Source organism: Bidens hawaiensis, unplaced genomic scaffold (genome assembly GCF_021521415.1).
Source record: "Bidens hawaiensis isolate Kalapana, Puna unplaced genomic scaffold, B.hawaiensis_p1.1 tig00034715_1, whole genome shotgun sequence".
NCBI lineage: Eukaryota > Viridiplantae > Streptophyta > Magnoliopsida > Asterales > Asteraceae > Bidens > Bidens hawaiensis.
This window is the reverse complement of record NW_027505334.1, coordinates 41233-60133: the sequence shown is the minus strand read 5'-3', so window position 1 is coordinate 60133 and position 18901 is coordinate 41233. Positions and strand designations below refer to the sequence as shown.

At 33.5% G+C, this 18901-nt stretch overlaps 2 protein-coding genes across 2 annotated transcripts; both read right to left on the bottom strand.

The window, feature by feature from the left end:
- Window positions 1-286: 286 nt before the first annotated feature.
- LOC143612508 (shaggy-related protein kinase epsilon-like) lies at window positions 287-8292 on the bottom strand. The gene is made up of 12 exons (XM_077086478.1): window positions 8121-8292; window positions 2555-2736; window positions 2354-2446; window positions 2209-2268; window positions 1824-2096; window positions 1625-1753; window positions 1358-1498; window positions 1187-1237; window positions 1011-1106; window positions 836-919; window positions 652-754; window positions 287-556 (listed from the first exon to the last, which is right to left on the bottom strand). The coding sequence occupies exons 2-12, from the start codon at window positions 2672-2674 to the stop codon at window positions 474-476; spliced, it is 1233 nt and encodes a 410-aa protein (XP_076942593.1). The 5' UTR covers window positions 2675-2736; window positions 8121-8292; the 3' UTR covers window positions 287-473.
- A 2196-nt stretch (window positions 8293-10488) lies between these two features.
- Window positions 10489-13466, bottom strand: LOC143612515 (peptide deformylase 1B, chloroplastic/mitochondrial-like). Its single transcript, XM_077086482.1, has 6 exons — window positions 13241-13466; window positions 12513-12651; window positions 11354-11546; window positions 11130-11240; window positions 10911-10973; window positions 10489-10717 (listed from the first exon to the last, which is right to left on the bottom strand). Exons 1-6 carry the CDS (start codon window positions 13464-13466, stop codon window positions 10616-10618), a joined length of 834 nt encoding a protein of 277 aa, XP_076942597.1. The 3' UTR covers window positions 10489-10615.
- Between the last annotated feature and the right edge of the window lie 5435 nt (window positions 13467-18901).

Below are 18901 nucleotides of genomic sequence, written 5' to 3'. Positions count from 1 at the left end.
CAACACAGCCGGGGACACAACATATTAGTTACATTTTCACTTTTACTTAAAATATTAAACTAGTACAAACAGTCTTCTCATGGTTATATTTAGCACCACATGTATCATACCAAGTTACCATTTAAACCCTTTTGAATATGTCTTCTGTGCGATACTAATGTCAAGAAAAAAAAAACATCAACTTCGAAAAATAATTAAAATAGCCCGATAAATATGTCACTAGCTGTTATAGTGTTATACTTTCTTATCCAAACACACCATGCTTGTTAAAAGTTTGGGAATTAAATAAATAAGCAAGCATAAATGCATAATCCATTTTCGCATAATACAACAATACCATACATTTTACATAAGTTGGAAGCAAAAAAGCTACAAGTAACAACAAACAAACACATCTAACACCATAACATAACCCAGTATAGCATAACATAACAAAATACATAGTAGTAATAATTTAGCTGATAACGACTTCATTAAAAGCCAAGAAAGGCACAGTGCTTACGAGCATGTTCTGGTATGAGTTTAGCCACAAGTTCCAAAGATGCCCCTTTTAGTTCTGTTAATTTACCATCATCAGTCAAGTGTTGTCAACATAACATAACCTAATCTCACATGAAAACAAAGAAACCAATAACTAACAAACTAACTAACCTTGAGGCTTGAAATTAAAGAGAGGTGGCAAAGGGCGACCGTTAGGTAGACGTGTGTTTGGATCACGCAGCTCATTAAAGAACGGGTGGATACATGCCTCCAACTGTTGAGGACATTAAGTTATTTAATTATACCTTCCTTTATCATCTTCCGGTTGTATATAAATCGAGAAAGATGCACTTACAGCGTTGCACCTCAAGTTAGGTGAATATTGGAGTAGTCTTGAAACAAGATCTGCAGCTTCTGGTGGGGTCCGCTTGTGAAAAATCTATGTATGAAATGAAGTATTCATATATATATTTATATATATATGTATGTATGTATGTCAAATCAAATTACGGTTTAAAAGGGCAACTCACTTTGTGCCAAGGGTGAGCTTTGATTTGTGGGAACTTAAATTCTGTGTAGTTTGGATTCATGCATTTAATTTCTTCACGGGTTGGTGTACCAAGGACCTACAAACACAGAAATTATTAAATACTGAAATACATATATTTTTTTTATTTTGTATTAAAAGGAAACGCATATAACTTACCTTAATTATCTCCACAAGTTGGTCAACTCCACTCTCACCTGGGAACAGAGGCTAGATAGTACAAATACGCACAATAAAAATGTAAATTATAATAGTAATGATGATGATGATGATGATATTAATAACAATAATAATAGTAATTAAAGATGGGGTGTTATTATCGGAAAGAACCTGTCCTAGAAGCAGTTCCGCAAGAACACAACCGACTGACCATACATCAATTGCAGTTGTGTATTCAGTTGCCCCAAAAATAAGTTCAGGCGCACGGTAATATCGAGAGCATATGTATGATATATTTGGTTCACCTTTCACCTGTTGCGACAAGGTAAAGTAATTAAAATCAGTATGAATTAAGAAAACAAATTTCTTGCAACTTTATACATTATAAAAACTGCACAGAGAATAACATTGCAAATTAAAGCCATGCAAACTTATTACCAGAACTTTTGCACTTCCAAAGTCGCAGAGTTTGAGCTGGTGAGTATGAGGATTCACCAGAAGATTTTGAGGCTTAATGTCCCGGTGGCAGACACCAATTGCATGAATATATGCTAGTGCTCTGAAAATCTGGATTTATAATATAATTATGAGTTCAAAAAGGAAATAAAAGCAGGAATAGAAAATGAATGTAACATACCTGATAGGTGTACAGTTTGACATAAATCATGGGCATCCTTTGATTTGCCTTGCTATAATGTCTTGCTACACGGTAAGCAGTCTCGGGGACATATTCTAGAACTAAATTTAGATAAAGCTCATCTTTGTCTGTAGTTGAAAAGAAGCAGTGTTTGAGTGAGACAACATTTGGGTGATCAAGAAGTCGCATCGTTTGCAGTTCCCGATTTTTGTATCTTTTATCCTGCAATACTTTTTTTATTGCAACAGCTTCTCCAGTTTCCAAACATTTAGCCTGCAGACATCAAAAAATTTTCAGTCAACCCAATCCAACTCATTTTGACCCATAGAATAAATGGCTCATTTACACCAATCCTCAAATTAAGAGATGTCTCTTAAGGTATTACCTGAAACACAATTCCAAAAGAACCCTGACCCACCACACGCTCTGCCATATAGCTTATTGTCTGAAAGAACAGTCAAATACGTTTTTAAAAAAATCAGAAAGGGATTAAACAACAAATGGAATAAAGTAACAATTATGGTGGTTACCTGTTTGGGTTGACCATTTCTTCCTCCAATAGTAGTAACAATAATGTGACCAGTTTCAGTGCCATTTCCATCCACCACAGTTGCTTCCATTTCCTACAAGAGGCTAGTTTTAGGTGAAACCGTAGTAGAGATGCATCCAATGAAGATCAAAGTATAATAAAGAAGCATATTATGCTGAAGATACCAAGAGGCAAGAACAACCTTTTCCACCTTTTCATCTCTAATTTTCATTTCATTAATTTCCTCGGGCAATTTGTCAACAAACATTGAATCATCATCAACCTTTGCAACTGTTGGTGGAGCCATTCCACCAGAAGCCATAATTGTGGAAGACCGAGTAATGTACCTTTTATCACTTAAGCACCACTCATGCAAACAGACATCTGTATAGTGAAACCAATATGGTACATGAGATATGGCACATCTACTTCAAACCCATATTATGGTACATGAACCATGGTGCAACGTGTGATATTTAGGCATTCTCAATGAAAATAGTATATGAATCCTTCTAGCTTTTTTTGGCTTTTTGTTCCTTACAAGTTATTTTGGGTCTATAAACCAAGCTCAATCTGTAATATCCCCATTAAATAAACACAGACACACGCACACACATTGCCGAATAAGATCACACTATGTTATCTAATAGTGAGAACTGAGAACAAAGTTACACTGAAGTGGCTGTTGCATAAGTCAAAATATCAAATATTGCTAAACAGTTGTATTGTCACATCTGGGGTTTTAGTTGATAAGTACTGATAACAAGAGTCATCTAGTTTCATTTTGCACTCTACTAGACTACTGCAGTTAAATATGAATCACATTTGCTTACAGTAAATTACTAATTGTTACTAAAATATATTGCTTTGGAACATGCAACATGACACATGTTCAGGACACGATGCATGATGAGTATGACTACTGTGAAACAAGACAATGGCTGGATTCATGCAAAGTGGTTATCCGCAACTCATTGAATCATTTCATCAATGGTACAATACTTTGGATGAAATAGTTGGACCAAAGGTGCTAAAGAGCACATGCCAGATAAGTAATAAAAGAAAATATTAAAGTGATTGACTAGAGCAAATGAAAGGAAATTAACTATAGGCAAGACTTTAATATTTTTTTGGCAGCAGCATCTAATCCAGGATGTCACCTGTAACCTGGAGCACAAGTTTCTAATGGAACCCGTAAAATCTCACAGTCATCAAAACAAATAATGATATGTCCTAAGGTAATATCTAGAACACCATGAAAAAAAAAATTAACTGGTACCAAGTGCCAAAGAAACTGTTTCCCTAAATGGTATTACTGGCTGTGTAGTGCTTCTTTCATCTCATTTTACATAATTCCTTTTCTGTGGAAGCTCAGCCTTCCACTATGTTTGATGATTAACATATCTAATCTTAGAAAATACCTAATAATCCCCTAATTCCTAAACGATTAGACACTTCAGTCGCTTTTTGTACATATCGTTACACTACCATATTTCAGACTAAAACTACATCACTAATAAAATCCAGCTGCCTAAGTGCTATAAATATTCCGAAAGAGGCTATACTGACTGAAAAAACTGCATCTTTACAAAATTCATACCAATCTATTGAATTGTTTGAATTTTTATGTAAAAGATTTATAGACGGGGTTAACCATTTGGATAATATATCCACATCTTGATTGAAAGGAATTCCTAAGAATCCAACAAACAAAGTAAATAGAATTAATATAAGTATTGGGAATAACATCGTATTATCCGATTCATAAAGATAAAAAGAAGTCTTGGTATTGCCAAAATTTGAAATAGAAAGAAAGGGTTGGATCAGATTTCTTACACTTTCATCCATTTTATATGCTTTATTTGAAAAAAAAAGAAGGACGTCCACTCTTCTTCATTTTTAATAATTTTACCAAACGAAATTTTTTGTTACTTATTTTTGAACCTTCTTTACCCCATAGAGATATTGAATCCAAGGGAGTATTCCTTTTTCCACTGTAATTTTGAAAATGAACGTTTAAATGCCCTTCAAAAGTAAGTAAATAGATCCGACACATATAAAATGCGGTTAATCCCGCCGGGGACCAAGCTATTATTGCAAAAATAGGTGAATACAACCAACTATCATTAAGAATTTCATCTTTGGACCAAAAACAAGCAAGGGGTGGAATACCACAAAGAGAAAGTGTACCTAATAAAAAAGAATTTTGAGTAATTGGTACATGTTTTGTTAAACCTCCCATAAGCACCATATTCTGACTTTTTTTTGGACAATATCCAACAAGAGTTTCCATTGAGTGAATAACGGATCCCGATCCTAAAAACAATAATGCTTTGGAGTAAGCATGAGTAATCAAATGAAATAAAGCACTGCGATAAGACCCCATACCTAAAGCTAACATCATATAACCCAATTGAGACATTGTGGAATAGGCTAAACCCCTCTTAATGTCTTTTAGAGCAAGAGCTAAAGTAGCTCCGAAAAAAACTGTTATTATCCCTATCAAAGAGATAAAATTCATTATGTGGGGTATGACTATGAAAAGAGGCATAAGTCGAGCTACAAGAAAAATTCCCGCAGCTACCATCGTAGCAGCATGTATAAGGGCCGAAATAGGAGTCGGCCCTTCCATTGCATCAGGTAACCATACATGAAGGGGAAATTGCGCAGATTTAGCAATCGCACCGGCAAATAATAGAACAGCGCACAAAGTAACAAACACAAAATTGACTTCATTATTAGAAATCAAGTTATTGAATATTTGGAATAAATCACGAAATTCGAAACTCCCCGTTATCCAATAAAACCCTAAAATGCCTAATAATAAACCAAAATCACCAACACGATTAGTTACAAATGCTTTTTGACAAGCCTTTGCTGCAACAGGTCGTGTGAACCAAAATCCTATTAATAGATACGAACACATTCCAACCAATTCCCAAAAAATATAAATTTGTATCAAATTTGAACTAGTAACTAATCCCAACATGGAAGTACTGAAAAAACTCATATAAGCAAAAAATCTCAAGTATCCGTGATCATGAGACATATAATTATCACTATAAATAAGAACCATAATTCCAACAGTAGTGATTAATATTGACATAATAGAAGTAAGTGGATCGATCAAGTATCCGAATTCTAAAGAAAAATCATTATTGATAATCCAAGACCATACATATTGATAGACAGAACTGCTATTTATTTGCTGAATAGACAAATTGATAGAAAAAATCATGACTATACTTAACAATAAAACACTCTGAAAAGCCCACATACGACGAAGACTCTTTGTTGCCGTCGGGAAAAGAAGAAGTCCTAGCCCTATTAACATAGGAACTGGAAGTGGAAGAAAAGGTATTATCCACGCATATTGATATGTCTGTTCCATAAAAAAAAATTTTATTCTTAATTAATTGTTTCCGATTCACCGGATCTTGCCTATTTCGAAAAAAGTGAATAAAAAATCAAGATATGCACTAACTTATTGAATCATTTTATATTAGTATTGATTCTGAGTCTTTTTAAAATCGTTCAAAAAAAAAAAAAAAGAAGTTATAATTGGTCAACTTATATGCCCAAGTGACATATAAAAACGAATACTGATAATAGTAAAATAACAATAGAGCAAGGATCTAAATTTAAGCTAAAAAGAGTACTTTATCCTGATATGAATTATATGATTAACTAAGAGCATCGGTCTAATGAAAAAAAACCTTGATTTTAGTTAGTTTATTCCAACTCATTAACTAATTCATTATGGGATTGCTTTTCAATCAAAACAATTTATTAGTAAAGTTTAGAAGATTATAGATCTAAAATGAACTTTTTTGATCGATAAAGAATAAAAAATGACTGAGATATTTTTTATGAAACCACGTATCCTTTAACAGATTTATTAATAGTCTCGTTCAAATTTTCAAATTGAAGGTTTATTGTTTTCTCAAGTTTGACTAAAAAAAGACTCAATTTTTCAGTCAAAAGTTTATAATCCTTTGAGGGATTTTATTCTATGTAAATAAAGTATAGAATGAGTAAAATAAGGGTCTTTTAGGTTCTTTATTGATTTTATTAAGTTTGATTTAGTAGATTATAAAGAGATAACTTTGAGAGATAAACAACGAGAACTAAAAGTTCCAAACCAAAATGTTTGGATTTACTAATAGCGTATGGAATCAAAATTTTGTTATTTTGAGTCATTTTTTATAAAATTTTCACCGATCTTTGACATATCTAAATCTAAATTTCTTTTTTATGAAAAGAATCTTATTTAGACAAAAAATAGATATAGATAATGAATAAGAAAAAAGAATTCGTTTTGAACAATAGATGTCTTTCACATCCAACTATAACAACGAGTAACTTTTAAATGGCAGTTCCAAAAAAACGTACTTCGATATCAAAAAAGCGTATTCGTAAAAATATTTGGAAAAGGAAAGGATATGGGGCGTCGTTAAAAGCTTTGTCATTAGGGAAATCTCTTTCTACCGGTAATTCAAAAAGTTTTTTTGTACGACAAACAAATAAGTCCTAAAATATAAGTCCTAAAATATCGGAATAATCAGAATGGATTTGACTAAAAAAAAAAAAAAAAAAAAGTCTCAGTAATTTGTTAATATCAAAGTTAATCTAAAATGAACAATTGGCAGTCCCTATTCTAATCAATATGAAATAGACCCTTCATTTTAGAAAAGAATTCTTCTGTTTTCGGAAAAAAGAAGAATCAAGAAAAAAATACAAAATTTTTTCTTTCTTTTTAGTATATTTTCACTCAAATTTTGGTGGTGGGGAGTCTTCTTTTCCCCATCGACCTTTACAATTACAAGAATGAAAAATTTTTCTGTTTTTCGGGAAGGCCAGATATAAGATTTTTAGTTCAAATTAATGACGTGTTGAAACTAATTCATTCCGTGTTAAAAATTTTTGAATAACTTTCTGACTTCTTAATTTATTTATTACTTAATTTATATTTATTTATTTCTTAATTTATTTATTATATGTTAATTTATTTACGATATGGATATGTAATGAGTTTTCTATATATCGATATCTCCAATTTTCAGTCCAATCAAAAAAAGAACTTAATTTGTGCACTATTTTGTACAAAAAATGTGTCAATTTGGAGTAATCTAAAAAAAATAACTGGTACCAAGTGAAAAAGAAACTGTTTCACTAAATGGTATTACTGGCTGTGTAGTGCTTCTTTCATCTCATTTTACATAATTCCTTTTCTGTGGAAGCTCAGCCTTCCACTATGTTTGATGATTAACATATCTAATCTTAGAAAATACCTAATAATCCCCTAATTCCTAAACGATTAGACACTTCAGTCGCTTTTTGTACATATCGTTACACTACCATATTTCAGACTAAAACTACATCACTAATAAAATCCAGCTGCCTAAGGAATCCAATCTTTTTATGCACATAAAGTTCTACCACATAAAATCTAAGAATTGATCAACTATATATATGTTCATTAGACATTTAGGCTAGAAACAGATTAGTTAAATGTCAATCACAGGTACTTAAGCTTTTGCCATCATGTTTTTTGTATAATTAAACTGTTCATTTCTAGCTCATGTAATATTATCCAAACATATACTAATTCTTATAAATATCTAGCTAGCTTCTGAAGCTTGAAGACCTAAATTCCAAACAGCAACAATAAGTAAACCCTATGATAGCATTTAAAGGTAAAATGATCACATAAAACAACTAACTCAATTCAACAGGCGGATAATAATAATAATAATTAGTATACGCACCTAAAAACAGCTCGGAATATGCAGAACGCCGATCAAATTCAACACCAGACCAGAAAATAAAACCCTAAAAGTTGATTATGACGCTTCAGAGACAAGTTTTGACTCAATTATGACTCTGTAATTAGTAATCTAATTATTATTATTATTATTATTTTCACAACGGACGGACTTGAAATGAGTTTATGAAATATGATTTGGGGAGAGTTTAGAGGTCCGTAAGTGTATATAATATACGTACATACTGATCACGTGGGAGTTTTTGAGTGGTTTAAATAAATGTTGCAGTTGGTTATGTCGTAGCCGTTGATCTGGTTGAAACGAGGTTGGATGATTTTCTTTAGAAAGACAATATTTTTGTATTTAGACTACCGTTCTTTTTAAATTTAGAAAGTATCACTGTCATATTTTGTCCAGACTATATTATCTTAATTCGACACATGCTGACTTTTAAAGTTTGGATTGAACATTCTCCTGGAAAACCATACCGTCGGCTATCACTTGACAATCGTTGTGCCACCACAAGAGCATAACTCTCTTACGTAAGTGCGTAACACACGATGTGACAAAAATGGGGTGAGCTCGGGAGCCGAACTGACAACTTTTATTTAAAAACCAGAGTGGGCTAGTAATGACTAGTGAATAATATGTTAGCTTTAAAATCTTTAAATCAAATTATTAATATTAATAACGATGCTTGAGTGATTGGATCAGTAAAAACAAGTAACATCAAAGAATTAATGGAGATGATAGTAACATGTTTTTGTTTTCTTAGATATGAATTATCATTTCAAAACCTTTCATTTTTTCAACTTGAATAATAATTACATTATTGATTACAAAAGAAGATAAAGAATTTAGATAAAAGTTTTATAAGATCATCCTCAATACTAAATTTATAAAGATAAAGGACATATACGATAAAATATGTCTTTGTTTTTCTGAACAAAAAAGATAATATGAGTACCGAGAGTCAAACTTCATATGATTAACGTTTTTATATATGTTATAAATCAAAAGATATATATTCTATAGCTAAAGGACTATTACATACAAATTTTAAAATAAAATGATTTATTTGAAAAAAAGTTTTTCAAGGGATATGTCTAAACCGAAATTTAGCTCAAAACAGTTCAAGATTGTCATTTCATGTGAATAGAATTCTCAGACACAAAGGAAAACGTTGTTAACATCGTGCATAACAAATAAGATATAGATGATCCATGGGAAAAGAAGTACAATACGGATTCAGGTTTTTATTATGTGTTAAAACTTCATGCAATTTTTACTTTAAGTAATATTTGCTCTATATAATTTTTATTCTTAGGATTTGTTATGTATTTTTTAATTTAATAAAATTTTATTTAGAGTTTAAACCTATATTCTTAAAAATATATTAAAAGCCTAGAAGTAGATATAAAGGGAGATTAAATAATTTATTTTTTAACTGGGCCCATAATCAAGTTCGTTCCATGTCTAAATCCATGGACCTATCATGCCCGGACACTACCCCACAACGGTGGGGCTAGGCCGCCACCTCATCTCCGTTCATTCAGACTTTGGTCGGACCTTCCCGTTATACATGCTCTAAGGAAGAGATCAAGAGAATAAGGTTTGGAGGTACCCATGTTGATATATTCTAAGAAAATAGTTTTACATTATGAACGGGAAAGAAAATAATGATTTGTCATAATAATGACATGACATGTGGATGATATAGCTATGAACCTATAGTTTGTCTCAAAGGATTATTATAAAAATAAAGGAAGAAAGAATGAAGACACCGACGAAGAAGATAGGGTCCAATTGTCCATGAACATAACTACATTTCAAAACTTCAAAATTTGTCTGAACTTTAATAGTTCACTCATACTGCTGATTGATATGGTTAAATGATTAAAAATTTTGATGATATTTTTGTAATTAAATTAAATATTAAGAAAATTATATTAAAACTATAAAAACAGTATAGGTATATTATCTTAATTCTTCATTAACACCCCTAAAATATCCTTTTCTCTCAATTTATCATATACTGAAGATTCATCGGTTATAATTCGTTCATATACCATATTTAGTAAATCTTGAAAATATCAAAACAAAAGCAACAAAACCATGCAGAAATTAACACACCCAGTTAAGAATTTTGGGTACAATGCTATTACATTTATTTTTATTTTTTATGTTGTCGTCGACATTAGAGGTCAAGATTCAAGAACTACACATGTGCATATGTAAAATCATTGATTTCTAAAGTATCATGTCATGTGTATGTTGGGTATTAAAAACCATCTAGTGTATGGTTCTTTAAAGTTGTTATTGACTTATTTCCAGCTAAATTCATGTGTAGATTTTTAAATAATACTGTATTTTTTTATATATCCATGTATATGCTCTAAAACTACACTCATACTTTTATATCTTCATAAGTTTTCAGCCAATCTAAACAAAAGAAATTATTCGAGTGTAGTATAATTACAACAATGCCCTCACCCGTATCAAGATTTTCCAAATCCAGTAGCTGCTTTCCATCTTTTGCGCGTTTCTACACTTTCTGGTCTCACCAGTCCGGTCCTATCCTCATATTTTTGTTCCAATGCCTGTTGAGTATCATCAAAACAATCAACCAACATCCTTAGGAAATAATGCTGATATTTAAAGAGAGAAAGAATTGTTGTTGTCCCAATCCGACCCGACCTGTTTTGACCCGTACCCATTTAGACCAGTTACCCAACCCACTTATTTTCCACTTCTGACATTGTAAATATTAAGTCGATAACTATATTAACTCACCAGTAGTTCGGCACGGATACTATTGACAACTTCTGCAGTCATTCGGTCAAAGAAAAGTATTCCCTGTAGATCATCGAAACAATCAACCAACATCCTTAGATAAAGCTTAGAAACTAAAGTTGTAAAAATGTTTATGATATATAATTATTTTCAAATGGTTAAAAAAGTGTCTTTGTTGGTTGTAGTCCAATTACAAGTAACAGGTATTGATTAACTTGCCTCCAAATGATCAAACTCGTGTTGGAAAACCCGTGAGGGGAGACGTGACAAGCTAACTGAAAACTTTGCACCAGTAATGTCTTGTGCATCAACCTTAACAGCTTCTGGCCTCTGCAAAGTCAAAGTCAAAGTGCAGTCACAAAGGTGTGCAACAACGATTATGATAAATTTATAACCAATTTAAAATAATCATATGAAGTAGTAAAAATTGTAGATGTTATTACCACCACATCAGCATTGATCCCTGGAAAGGATAAGCAGCCTTCTGTAAATGGGGCCACTTTTTTAGAAGATTTGACGAGTCGTGGGTTTACAAGAACAATCTCCTCTCCTTCACCTCGTTCACCAGCTGGATTAAACACCATAAGTTGAACATTAACTCCAACTTGGGGTGCTGAGAGCCCAATGCCATCAGTTCTGTGGACACATAAGTATTGTTACAATCACAAGGTTTGCCATAATCTATATATCTAATAAGTGAAGCTAAAAGCCTTGAGGCATTTTGGTGCCACGTGGCATGGAATTGGAGTATTGGACATTCAGTGAGATGAGAAAACCGTAAACATTTTTTACGCAATAAAAATCAAACTGGACCAACTTTCTTGTGAGCTCTAATATGACTTGTAGTAGTAAAAACCTTGAGCAAAATACCTATAAATGTTCAATGTGATAGTAAACCAAGAAGTCTCAACAAGCAAACCGTCACTTCAAAATCAGCATGTCATACGTTTTAAAGAAAAAAACTATGGTTTGCACAGTAAAATAAACTCCTTCTATGGGTGGGTTTGACACTGATATTTCTTTTTTCCTTTCTTCTTTGTTTTGCATTATATTGTTTCTTGATAAGAAAAAGTTTAATACACATTTGTGGCGTCAGTGTGTCACTAAAAAACAGTTTGCATAATTGTTACTAAATACTTGCAACTTTTACAACTTTCTCTTTAAGACAGGTGTTGGCTCAAGAAGATTCTCATCCAGAGGTACGAGATAAACGTTGGACGGGTGAATTACTTGTTGCATAGTAGCGGCAAGGTTTACATTTATGCTCCTTTTCTTCTCCTTATTATTGAATTTACCGTGGCTTAAAAGAGTCATTTATGTTTTTATTGTGGAATCACTGGAATATTGCTTCACATGTACTAAGTGTTTCTACCCGCATATTGCTTTACCTAATTATATTTTTTGACCCATTTGACTAATTACAGTGAATACATATAACCCAAATATAATTCTTGGCATTAACTCCTCTCATGATAAAACATGCTTCACAAATTGCAATAACCGTCCCCAAAAGCAAATTATTATGAAATCATCAACTAACAGTGAACAGCCCAGCACATAAATCATGAGCAAATACAACACTGCATGGGAAAGAAAACTTACTTGTACATTACATCAAACATCTCGTCTACTAGCTTCTTCAAGTTCTCATCAAATGTAACAACACGCTTGTTCTTTGCCCTCAGTATGGGGTCTGGATACATCACAATTTTCAGTGGAGCTTCAAATTGCATATCAGCCGCTGAAATGACAATCATAGTCATAATGAACTTTACAATCTGGAAATAATATGCTATGACGTATTATCATATTAGAACTAGGGGCACGGTTCAGTTTGGGTTGGTTTTGAGCTAAAACCAAACCAAAACTTCGGTTTTTGAATTTTTAAGAAACCGTCTGGTTTCGGTTTTTAAGTTTTCGGTTTTGCCATTTGAGATTTTAAATTTTTGATAGAAAAATCTATCTGGCACAAAATAATGAATTTAGTCCTAAATCACTTTGTTGATAAATAAATAACTGATTATTCTACATTTGGACTAAAATACTTGAGTTACGCATTCATTAAAAATCCTATAATAAATTATTTAAAACAAATGGTTAAAATCTATAAATTTGGTTATGGCCGGTTTTTTGGTTTCTAATATATGCAAAACCTTAACCGGCCGGTAAGTCAGGTTTTTACAAATACATAAAACCAAACCGTCGGTTTTTGTTTCAGAACCTTTGACTACGGGTTCGGTTTCATTAATTCTAACTTTCCTCCAAATATTCGAAATCCCCAAAACATATTAACAAATAATAATAACGAGAATTAATAAGAGAAACCTTACGTGAAGCTACTTCTTCCTCCTCTTCGTTCTTTTGTAATAATAATCCTCCGCGTTTGGGCTGAGCTTGAACGGCCATGGCCGGAGGAGGTTTGTATTGATAATTCGAAGAGAAAATGGACCGTCGGTCGGACGAATTGGGTGGCCGGAAGGTTGCCGAGATAGTATCCCGCCGGTTGTTAGTGGTAGTGAAGGTAGTACGAGAAAGAGTAGAGTTCGCATACGCCATTGCTACACTCTCCTTTGGTTGTCAAATATTATATCCGCAAAACTAGCCGAATAGGCGTCTATTTACCTTATTATTATTCTGGTCACACAGAATAATGTTTATTGGTATTATCTCCCCATATATATTATTATTACTAGAATGGTGCACGCGCGATGCAGCGGGTGTTTGAACCTGTTAATCATGTAACAAATATAAGTGTTTTATGGTTCGGTTAAAACCTTGAAATCGTTTAAACCGGTCATTGGTTTGACTTCTTTTTTCTTTTTCTTTTTTTACTTTCGGTTTGTTGGTCGGTTTCAAAATTTTCAAAACGTAGTGAACGGTTGGTTCGCGGTTTATACTGGCAACCGGCCATAAGAAACCATACCAGACTGTAAATGTTGAATGCATTTTAATGTTTTTTATTATTAATTATTAGATACGTTTTGTAATATATATTAGATATAGTTAAAATTTAATTGAACATAATCTTTTTATTACAAATAACTTGGTTATACAACTTCAAATTAACCTAATTGCAGTATGATTCATTTTGTGATCTATGTTGTTATTATTTCACGTCCTAGATCTTCCAATAATATTACTATTTATGTGGCTAAAAATATCATTTTTTATTTATGATTCTTTCAAGTATCATATTATGTTGGTGTTTAGTTAATATTGATGGTACATTTAAATTAATAATTATTTTAAACTAAATTTATTATTAAAGTTTAAACTGTGAAACCAAACTGGAACCAGGCCGTTAGTAACGATTTTGTTTCAACTTTCAATGGTTGAGTTTGGTTTTGGACGACAAAAAAATCAGTATTAACGGTTGGACTCACAAGTTTAACTTAAAACCATCAAAACCAACACCGAACACCCCTACGTAACATATTAATTTATTTAAAATGAAAAAAATTATAACAATATCATATCCAAATTAAAGAGAATAAAATGCTCGTTTTTATGGTGTAATTTTTTTTATAAAAATATTAACGTTTGAAAAGGCTGTAATCGTTTAAAAATCATGGGTGAGAAGTTAGTTTACAACTTAAATTAAAAACATAATACAGTTAAAGATGAGGGACCAAATTTGTAAGTTGAATGAATTGTATTTAAAAGACAAGTTTACCCTTACTAACACATGTACCTCATGCTTTAAATGTTGTAAATTACTTAAAAATGGGTGTCTTAATTTGCCCTTGTTTGGTGTATTATATATAGTATAGATTATTATTATTATTATTTCTTGTTGAACTTTGATTTCCTTATATTGTTCTGGAAGCCACCTCTTTATCCCTTTGGATAGAGGTACGGTGTGCCTACATCCCACTCTCTCCAAACCCTACTTATAGCTTTGTTGTTGTGGGTCTTCACTGGGTATGATTGATTGATTGAAAACTAGTCAAATAGGAAGTTATTATCAAGCTGATTGCTAAAGAGTCCTTTGAAGTTTTTTTCTTTTACATTTTCATCCTTTTTGTTGAGTTATCAATATTTCAGAGACGAAACTCCTAACCAATGAGGATTCTAGGTGGGCAACATGCGTTATTCCCTGACTGGTAGCCTGTGGCGGTAGGGTGTTGTGCGTGGTGTGATTCAGTACGGTTTTTGACTAAAATAACCGAAAACTAAATGTTTGGTTTCGGTTTTTTCAGTTTTTGGGTTCGGTTCGGTTTTGGATGTGGTTTTTTCGGTTTTGCTAATCGAGCCAAAACTTTTTGGGCAAAAAAAAAAAAAACTTGACCCAAGATATTGAAATTGGACATAATAATTTTTGCTATAAACTAATGATTAATAGAACATCAAATACTAAAAGCTGATAAAATATACATTTAAAATAAATTCTTCAAAATCAAAACTAAAAGTACTAGTATTATTAGTTATTAACTTTGTGTAGAAACAAAACATATTTGTTATAACCTTTAACCATATGTTAAAAACTAAACAAATACTCATCGGTAGATTTTGTTTAAATGGTTAGGTTAAGATATTATGGTTATTTCGGTTCGGTTCGGTTCGGTTTTTTAAGCTCTTAATATAATACAAAACCAAACCAAAACCAATATTTCAGTTTTTGCTAAAGTTTAAAACTGAACCGTCGGTTTCTAATCGGTTTTGGTTCGTTTTTTCAGTTTCATACACACCCCTATTGACTGGGTCGAGCATTTTGACTATTATCGCTATGTTGAGAATTCATTGAAAAATGAATTTATGGATTTTTTTTCACACATAAATCCTAAGCCAAAGTTGGCGAATTTTAATTGAATTTGAAATTTAAATTGGATAACTGTAATTGCAGTTTCCAAACTCTAATCTCATTTATGTTGGATAACTGAAATTTGAAATTCAATCATCTTTTTGGTCGCACGCTGGTTCATAATTCACTCTAAAATTACATACAAATTTCTTTTCTCGTATGAGTTTTATCTTTTTTTAATGACAAAATTCTACCTATACGTTACATTTGCAAGGTTTTGAATATACAATCTCATATTTGTAAGGGCCAGTTACACCATACTACTAGACCAACTGGTCATGTGTAAGTCCGAGTTTTATCTGATTGAGTATTTGAATTAAAAATAATTTTAATATAGAATTATCACACGACTTAGATTATTCATGCCTTGATCACAAATTCCCCAACAAAATTATTACATTTACTCTCTCTTGTAAAAATTTATAATTTTGGGTATTTTACATGTTTGTTTAAGCACAACAAACAACACTTTGTCTATATTGTTAGTGATGACAATAAAAGCAATACATTATGGTTGCCCGGTTGGTAATAAGAAAAACATGTAAACTACACCGAATTTTTAAGCATGTGTCCATATCCAAAGTGGATACAAATATTTAGAGGTTGATCCAATTCGAATGGTGACATTGACATATAGCCGCTTCAAAAATCTTTATACTATTGCAAACTAACCGTATCCTAATATCCTACACACATGGGTTAGCTTAGCCCTTAAAAAAGATTGGTTGTTTTTTTTTTTTTGAACAGAAAATTTCATTAAACACAAAGGTTGGACCTCAAATCAAGGACCGAACCAGAACTTACAAACCATACAAAGGGTATTTAACCCAATCGTTCCAAACCACATTTTTGTACCTAGTTCGATGTTTAAACCAAAAAAAGGATAACACTTTCACCCTCGCCACCATGTCCACAACCCGGGAGGACGAACCTTGAAACTCCTTATTTCGCTCGTTCCAAATAACCTAACAAGAAACCATCAAGATACCTCTTAAAGTCTTCATCTTCCACTTAGTACCGTTAGCCACAAAGTCCATATTCATAATATCCTTAACTGTTCGAAACATGCCTCCATTTATCCTACACCATTTCCAAATAAAGCTCCAAACTCCAAAAGAATCACCGCAATCAACTAACAGATGCTGCAATGTTTCGTAGCCTGTGTCGCACAAGGGACAAGACATGTTCAAAATGTTAATCATCCTTCTAGCCAGCGCATCACGGGTCGGCAAACGATCCAGGATCATTCTCCAAACAAAGACATTAACTTTAATCGAGACCCAAGACTCCCACTTCAAAACCGAATTAGGCCTTGTAGAACCGCCCTCTCCCAACCATTTTTTAATAGCCGCAACACTAAACAACCCATCTTTATCAGGTTCCCAAACCCACTTATCTTTTCCCCCAGCGAATCTAACTTGAGAGAGCAAGAAGACAGCCTCTTGCGCTTCAGAAATGGTCTGTACAGTGTTCGTTTCCATCACCCACGAGTCTGCCAGCACAGCTTTAGTATTGACCTGCATCAATCGCATTCCCACTTTATCATTTTTCTTCTTGTCCGATCCAAACAGCCCTGGCCATCTGTCTTTTAACGGCACCGGGCCCAGCCATAAATCCAACCAGAAACGAAGAGAATCCCCATTCCCAAGCTTGCCTCGAATTTGGGATTTCAGCGAAATCCAGTTTATAACCACCTTATCCAAATGACTAACAATATTCTTCCAACATCCAGGGATAGAGTTTTTAATCGGAAGAAACACCCACCGATTCCTACCTCCATGAATGCACTCAATAACCCTCCTCCACATACCTTCAACGTCGGATTTAAATCTAAACGCCCACTTAGCAAGCAAAGTCGTATTTACCTCAACAAGTTTAGTGATACCCAAGCCTCCCTCCTTCTTAGGCTTTGTAACAATGTCCCAACACACCCAATGCATACCCTTACCCTCCTTACACCCCACCCAAAGGAATTTCCGCATCATTTTCTCAATCTTTTCAACCACGGTAACCGGTGCCTTGTAAATAGAGAGGTAGTACACCGGTAAACTAGCTAAAACTGCCTTCAACAAAGTAAGCCGCCCACCTATGGAAAGAAGTTTATACTTCCAAGAAAATAATCTATTTTGAATCGTTTCCACCACCGGATCCCAATTTGAAATTCGGTTCATATTCGCTCCCACTTTAACGCCTAAGTACATAAAAGGCAATCTCCCAATCTTACATCCCAAAAAATTCGCCATATAACTAACCTCCTCTTCCGCCACCCCCAACCCAAATAACACCGACTTGTGAATGTTAATTCTCAAGCCGGAACATAAGTAGAAAATCCGCAGAATGTGATTCGTCACACACAAATTGTTTGCATTCCATTTACCCAAAATTAGCGCGTCATAAGCATAAAACATATAGGACACAACTGGACCGCCATTCGGAAGCTTCACCCCTTCCAACATCCCCAAATCGCTAGCTTTAGCAAACAAGCAAGCCAAAGCCTCCATGACAACAAGGAAAAGAAACGGCGATAATGGGTCTTCTTGTCTAAGTCCCTTTTAACATTGGAACTCAAACGTAGGCGAACCATTTACAAAGACCGCACAACCGAGCAGAATGCAAAATCCCTTTCACCCACATACACCACCTCGGGGGAAAACCCATACGAGACAAGACATCTAACAGAAATTCCCAACTCACGTTGTCGTAAGCCTTTTCAAAATCTAATTTCAACAGGGATACTTGTCTTCTATTTTTCTTGACCCACCCAATAACCTCATTAAGCACCAAAGGGCCATCAAGAATGTATCTCTCCTTCACAAAATCCGGTTGCGGATTCGAGATCACCTCCCCAATAACTTTCTTCAGTCTAGCCGCAACCACTTTAGAAATAATCTTACTAATAACCCCAATAAGATTGATAGGTCTGTAGTCCTTCAATCCCATAAGCGTCTTAGTTTTTGCAATCAGAGTAATAAAAGAAGAGCTGCACTCGTTGCTTATTTCCCCAGAATGATAAAATTCTTCAAACACCTTCATAAACTCTTCCTCCAAATACGCCCAGAAGTGCATAATAAACCTAAAGTTAAAGCCGTCCGGCCCAAGCGCTTTATCTGCACCACAATCAAAGGCCGCCGCCTTAACTTCTTCCTTAGAGAACGGCTTTGTAAGCTCCCCAATACCTCCTTCTGAGACC